General features: G+C 43.4%; 1 protein-coding gene across 2 annotated transcripts; it reads left to right on the top strand.

Annotated features, from left to right (window-relative positions):
- Positions 1-221: 221 nt before the first annotated feature.
- Positions 222-6,071, top strand: LOC123513719 (short-chain dehydrogenase/reductase family 16C member 6-like). Of its 2 annotated transcripts, XM_045271102.1 has the most exons (8): positions 222-381; positions 549-767; positions 854-978; positions 1,097-1,207; positions 1,389-1,550; positions 2,521-2,609; positions 3,202-3,312; positions 5,961-6,071. In XM_045271102.1, exons 1-8 carry the CDS (start codon positions 372-374, stop codon positions 6,052-6,054), a joined length of 921 nt encoding a protein of 306 aa, XP_045127037.1. In that variant the 5' UTR covers positions 222-371; the 3' UTR covers positions 6,055-6,071. The 2 variants fall into 2 exon arrangements, with proteins under 2 accessions (XP_045127037.1, XP_045127036.1); XM_045271101.1 differs by lacking the exon at positions 222-381 and having other exon boundaries at positions 432-767.
- Positions 6,072-7,387: the final 1,316 nt, after the last annotated feature.

Genomic DNA, 7,387 nt, shown 5'->3' with positions numbered 1-7,387 from the left:
CAACACACACACACACACACACACACAGACAAGCAAGGGCTGCTAAACACACTGCCCACACACGCCAGCCTTTGGTACAGCATTGTAGTCACCTGCTGTCTCAGTGTGAGGGCTGTGTCGTGCTGTGAATCCTTGCATCCTGTGTGAGTGACTAGCAACACAGCAACACGTAACGGGACGTGATGGGCTCGACCCCACCACCACTCCACCCCCCTCCAACCCTGCGCCGCTGTCAATGGCTTCTTATCGGTGATCGCAGAGATTACCGCCACTCTCTGCCGGCAGGGAGGCGTGGGACCATTCAGCTACACGGTGGGCGAGGCGGCCAGGACAGGACAGGACAGCAGGACACGGACTAGGCAGGCTGCACAATGGCTGACTGTGAGTAGCGAGGCGTGACGAGGCGTGGGGCTCCCTGCTGTGTGTGTGTGTGTGTGTATAGTAGCTGGTATGGCGGTGAGCGTATAGTGTGTGGTGTGTCCAGGGTGGAGAGAGCCTCCTGGTGCAGGCTTGTGAGGACGTGACAGTAATGGACGGCCCTCCTCTAGTCAACCAGGTAGTGCTGGTCCTGTGGTGGCTGGTGCTCACCGCTTACTACACCCTGGAGGCCATGGTGATGATGGTGGTGCCCAAAAAATACCGCGCCAAGGACGTGCGGGGCAGCGTGGTGCTGGTGACGGGCGGCGGCTCCGGCATCGGCCGCCTTATGTGCCTCAAGCTGGCGGCGAAGGGCGCCGTGGTGGTGACCTGGGACGTGTCCGAGGCAGGTAAGGCCCTGGGACTGCCAGGTGTGTCTGTAGTGGCTAGGGGCGGCGCCCACGGCAGTGAGTGACGGTGTGTGTCTTCCCGCCAGGTAATGGTGAGACGGTGCGGCAGGTGCAGGCCGCGGGGGGCCAGTGTCGCGCCTACACCGTGGACCTGTGTGACCGCCAGGCCGTGTACGCCGCCGCCACCAGGCTCAAGCAGGAGGTGGGCAAGGTGAGTGTGCCACGACCTCCTGCCTCAGGGCACTCACCGTTACCACTGTCACTGTCACTGTCTGCCACCCAGTGCCTGCACTCACTGATCACTGTGTACTGTCCTGTCCGCCACACAGCTGGACGTCCTGGTGAACAACGCGGGCGTGGTGACGGGCAAGAGTCTGCTGCACTCCCCCGACACCAGCATCGTCAAGACCTTCGAAGTGAACGCACTCAGCCACTTCTGGGTGAGTATGACGGAGCCATCACACACACACACACACACACACACACACACACACACACACACACTCCTAAGGTAACACAAACAATGATGAGATCAAGAAAACTGCCCAATTTAAAGCACTATTACATCCAAACAAAGTTCTATTGCCCTTCTAATACCATTTGTTCCTCCTGGTGACGCAGACGACGAAGGCCTTCCTGCCTGACATGGTGACAAGGAACAAGGGCCACATCGTCACCATCGCCTCCATCCTGGGCAAGACACCCCTCAATGGACTCGTCGACTATTGTTCTTCTAAATACGCCGCCGTGGGCTTCGACGAGGCGCTGCGGATGGAGCTGAAGGTAGGCAGACACCCCCCGACAGGCAGGCCAGTGTTCAGAAACGCGCTGCTCTCTCGCTAAGACTGTTTTCCAAGGCCACAGAGATGATTAGCCAGTTTTTTAAGGGTGTTTCGCCTTATAATGATGTAGAAATCTTGTTACTCTGTTATAGCTATAAAAAAACAAACACCCTTTAAAACTCGTGCCACTTCAACTAAAGGCTTTTGAATGCAGTGAAACTTTAAAATTGACTTAGACTTTTTAGAACTGACAGACTTTTCATCAATATTTTCTTTCCTTGCTTAAAAATTTTCTAATCATGATAATTTCATTAACAAATTTTATAGTATCCATTTTCCTTTAATTACCAGACCTTAACCCTTTCAGTACTGAGACGCATTTTTACCTTGAGATTTGTATATGATTAGACCATTTTATTGACATAAGGAAAGGTTTGTGGAGGTCACAAGATTAATAGCCATAGTCTTCACTATTTCAATCCCCCACATGAGTTTCTGAAGCTGTAGAAAACCACCAAATAGTAACCAGAATGAATAAGAAAACGCGTCATGGTACTGAAGAGATTAATAAGAGAATGAGAAAATGCTCGGTATAGAAAACATGAGTCATTGATACATTCATTGTTGCATTAATAACGAAACACAACAAAGGAGGAGGATGGACCTTGCCACCCACCCCCTGGACAAAGACATAAGGGTAGAGTACAAAAAATAAAGAAATATAGTATACATTGATAAAAAAAAGAAAATGTTAACCTGCTAATACAGTAGAGAGAAAGAGAGAGAAATGTCCAGCAGCCGTGGTTACCGTACAGGCGCTGGTGACTCTTGGCTGAGTTTCCTTTGTTTTTATCTTGATTTTGTTAGTCTTAGGCAATTATTTTGTATGTGTGGGATTTTTTTTTTTTTATTTATTATCTATTTATTTATTTTATTATTTTTGAATGTAAGACCCTGTGTGTCCCGTACAGGCGCTGGGCAAGACTGGGATCAAGACAACGCTGGTGTGCCCGTCACTCATTAGCACCGGCATGTTCGAAGGCTTTGCTGCTGAGAAGGCGTGAGTAGACTGAGAGAGAGAGAGAGAGAGAGAGAGAGTTATTTTGTTCTTATTTGAATTTTTTTCCATTATTTTTCGTTTAGTTTATTGTTAAATTGTCTTCTTTCTGAAAAATTATAAAAGGACACTTTTATTTACTACTACTACTACTACTACTACTACTACTACTACTACTACTACTACTACTACTACTGCTACTACTATTACTACTATTACTACTACTACGACTACCACTATTACCATTACTATTACTACTACTACTTCTTCTTCTTCTTCTTCTTCTTCTTCTTCTTCTTCTTCTTCTTCTTCTTCGAACGAAAAACCTTCCCACTGTTACATGCTTCTACTAATCTTCCTCCTCCTCCTCCTCCTCCTCCTCCTCCTCCTCCTCCTCCTCCTCCTCCTCCTCCTCCTCCTCCTACTACTACTACTACTACTACTACTACTACTACTACTACTATTACTACTACTACTACTACTACTACTACTACTACTACTTCTACCACTACTACTACTACTATCACCACCACTATTATTTCTACTACTACTACCACCACCACTACCACTACCACTACTACTACTACTACTGCAGGGAAGCGATAGAGCCAGCGTACGTGGCGGAGGAGGTGGTGGAGGCGGTGGAGCTGGGCGTGGGTTTGCTGTACCTTCCCAAGATGGTGAGGCTGTACGTCGTTCTCAAGAGGTACGTGACATGAACACTGGCCAACTTTTACCTTTTTTTTATTTGAACCAGTGATCTACGGATGGCTACTTCTTATATCAACTACGAGTACTGTCCACCGCTCTGCCCACTGAGCTATCGAAGGGATGGGATGGAAGGAGGCTTAAGAGTATAGGTAAATGTTATAACCAGAGAGAGAGAGAGGGAGAAAGAGTGTGTGTTTGTGTGTATATTTATTTATTTTTATATGTATTTTTTCTTTTATGTAGGAGAGAGGGCCAGCCAAGAGCAACAAAATATAAAGAAATAAAGGCCCACTTGATCTGCATGGCAATATAGTGAAAGACTTCCTCACCGCACCATTTCCTCCACTACTTGCGATAAAAAGGCTCTAGTTGAAGTGGCACGGGTTTTCAAGGATGTTTTTTGACGGTTCTAGTAACAGATTAGCAACATTTAAGGCTGTTTTAAGGTTCTAGTGACAGATTAGCAACATTTAAGGCTGTTTTTAGGTTCTAGTGACAGATTAGCAACATTTAAGGCTGTTTTAAGGTTCTTGTGACATATTAGCAACATTTAAGGCTGTTTTAAGGTTCTAGTGACAGATTAGCAACATTTAAGGCTGTTTTAAGGTTCTAGTGATAGATTAGCAACATTTAAGGCTGTTTTAAGGTTCTAGTGACAGATTAGCAACATTTAAGGCTGTTTTAAGGTTCTAGTGACAGATTAGCAACATTTAAGGCTGTTTTTAGGTTCTAGTGACAGATTAGCAACATTTAAGGCTGTTTTAAGGTTCTTGTGACATATTAGCAACATTTAAGGCTGTTTTAAGGTTCTAGTGACAGATTAGCAACATTTAAGGCTGTTTTAAGGTTCTAGTGATAGATTAGCAACATTTAAGGCTGTTTTAAGGTTCTAGTGACAGATTAGCAACATTTAAGGCTGTTTTAAGGTTCTAGTGACAGATTAGCAACATTTAAGGCTGTTTTAAGGTTCTTGTGACATATTAGCAACATTTAAGTCTGTTTTAAGGTTCTAGTGACAGATTAGCAACATTTAAGGCTGTTTTAAGGTTCTAGTGACATATTAGCAACATTTAAGGCTGTTTTAAGGTTCTAGTGACAGATTAGCAACATTTAAGGCTGTTTTAAGGTTCTTGTGACATATTAGCAACATTTAAGGCTGTTTTAAGGTTCTAGTGACAGATTAGCAACGTTTAAGACTGTTTTAAGGTTCTAGGGACAGATTAGCAAGATTTGAGTGTTTTTTTTATGATTCTAGACTTCTAGTGGCAGATTAGCAAGATTTCGGGATGCTTTTACGGTTCTAGTGGCAAATTAATAGAATTTTCATATTATTAACGGGATCAACACTCTTAAAACTTAGCTAATCTTCTTTTTGAATTTTGAAAAATACTCTAGTTGAAATAATGTTGGCTTTTGAGGATGTTCTTTACGGTTCTAGTGGCAGATTTAAAAGATTTCTACATTATTAGCAGGAGAAACACTTAAGAATCGTGCTTATCATCTTTGTGGCCTTTGAAAATAGTCTAGTTGAAGTGATGCGGATTTTTCGAGGGTGTTTTTATGGTTCTAGTGACAGATTAACAAGATTTAGACGTTATTGATATGAGAAACACTTTAAAATCTAGCCAGTCCTCTCTGTGGCCTTTGAAAATAGTCTAGTTGAAGTGATACTGGTTTTTCGAGAGTGTTTTTACGGTTCTAGTGACAGAGTAACAAGATTTAGACACTATTAATATGAGAAACACTTTAACATGTAGTCAGTTCTCTCTTTGGCCTTTGAAAATAGTCTAGTTGAAGTGATGCGGGTTTTTCAAGGTTTTTTTTACGGTTATAGTGACAGATTAACAAGATTTAGACATTATTGACATGAGAAACACTTTAAAATCTAGCCAGTCCTCTCTGTGGCCTTTGAAAATGGTCTAGTTGCAGTAACACCTTTTTTCAAGGGTGTTGTTACGCTTCTGGTAGCAGATTGACAAAATTTACACATTATTAACAAGAGAAGCACTTAAAAATCTTACTAATCATCTCTGTGCCTTTTAAAAATAGTCTAGTTGAAATGATACGAGTTTTTCAAAGGTGTTTTTACGGTTGTAGCGGCAGATCAACAAGATTTCTATATCATTAACAGGAGAAATGCTCTTAAAACTTGATTTGTTTTGGTATAGTGATGCGGGTTTTTAAGGCTGTTTTTGCGGTTCCAGTGGCAGATTAACAAGATTTTACGTTATTAGTTGGAGAAATGCTCTTAAGAATCTACAAATCTTCCTTATGATCTTTAGAAATAGAAGTGGTAAGAGAGCGTAGCGTTTCTCAATACAAGCCAGAGAGAGAGAGAGAGAGAGTAGGAGGAGACTACTTTCTGATTATCTCTTCTGCATATCATCTCTCTCTCTCTCTCTCTCTCTCTCTCTCTCTCTCTCTCTCTCTCTCTCTCTCTCTCTCATCCTTCGCCTCCCCAGAGAGAGAGAGAGAGAGAGAGAGACTGCTTTCTGATTCTCTCTCTCTCTCTCTCTCTCTCTCTCTCTCTCTCTCTCTCTCTCTCTCTCTCTCTCTCTCTCTCTCTCTCTCTCTCTCTCTCTCTCTCTCTCTCTCTCTCTCTCTCTCTCTCTCTCTCTCTCTCACCTCCGTCTTCCCCGTCAGCGTCCTCCCGGAGAAGGCGTTTTACAAGATGCTGGAGCTCCAAGGCGCCACCAGAGCCATGGACACCTTCGTCGGCAGGAGGAAGACCCACTAGAGAGAGAGAGAGAGAGAGAGAGAGAGAGAGTGTGTGTGTGTGTGTTTGTAGGAAGGGTGTTCTATATTTTCTCCTCCTTCTTTTCTAGAGAGAGAGAGAGAGAGAGAGAGAGAGAGTGTGTGTGTGTGTGTGTGTGTGAATTTGTGTGTGTGTAGTAAAGATATTATATTTTCTCCTTTTCCTTCTTCAGAGAGAGAGAGAGAGAGAGAGAGAGAGAGAGAGAGAGAGAGAAATATTTTCATTCTAGTATTTTCTTTTATTCATTTGTTGTTTTCTTTCCTTGTTTTCCTTACCTTGTGTTGTGAAGTAATTAAAACAAGTGACTCACCTGTGTCGATCCTTAATTACCCTTAACACAGGTACACTAACACCTAACACCACCAGCAGACAGTAGTAGTAGTAGTAGTAGTAGTAGTAGTAGTTGTAGAAGCAGAAATAGTGGGGAGGTGGTGGTGGTGGTAGTAGTGAGTGGTAGTAGTGGTGGTGGTGGTGGTGTGGCAGTAGTAGTGTGGTGGTGTGGTAGTAGTGGTGGTGGTGGTAGTAGTGTGGTGGTGGTGAGGTGAGGTGTGGTGTGGTGTAGTAGTAGTGAGTGGTGGTAGTTGTGGTGAGAGGTAGTGGTGGGTAGTGTGGTGGTGGTAGTGGTGGTGGTGGTAGTGGTGGTGGTGTGGTAGTGGTGTAGTAGTGGTGGTGGTGGTGGTGGTGGTGGTGGTGGTAGCAGTGGTGGTTAGTGTGGTGGTAGTGGTGTGTGGTGGTGGTGGTGGTAGCAGTAGTAGTAGTAGTAGTAGGTAGTAGTAGTAGTAGTGGTGGTGGTGGTGGTAGTAATGGTAGTAACTAGTAATAGTAACACCAGTAGTAGTAGTAGTAGTAGTAGTAGTAGTAGTAGTAGTAGTAGTAGTAGCACTAGCAGTAGTAGTAGTAGTAGTAGTAGTAGTAGTAGTAGTAGTAGTAATTATGCTGTACACAGGTATACAAACCTTTAATTACTTCCTCAGTAATTATGCTGTACACAGGTATACAAACCTTTAATTACTTCCTCAGGTGTGTTTTCTGTTAGTGAAGTTATAAAATTGACCTATGAAAGAGATGAGAGTGAAGATACTGGTTAACTCTTGCATTGGTGAGGTGGAAAAGAAAGAGAAGTGAAGATACTGGTTAACTCTTGCATTGGTGAGGTGGAGAGGACAAAATTAACCTATGAAAGAGATGAAAGGGTGAAGATACTGGTTAATTCTTGCATTGGTGAGGTGGAGAGGACAAAATTAACCTATGAAAGAGATGAAAGGGTGAAGATACTGGTTAACTTGCATTGGTGAGGTGGAGAGGACAAAATTAA

This window comes from Portunus trituberculatus, chromosome 36, assembly GCF_017591435.1.
Source record: "Portunus trituberculatus isolate SZX2019 chromosome 36, ASM1759143v1, whole genome shotgun sequence".
NCBI classification, from domain to species: Eukaryota; Metazoa; Arthropoda; class Malacostraca; order Decapoda; family Portunidae; genus Portunus; species Portunus trituberculatus.
The sequence above is the reverse complement of the archived record's forward strand: the minus strand, read 5'-3'. Positions and strand labels throughout refer to the sequence as shown.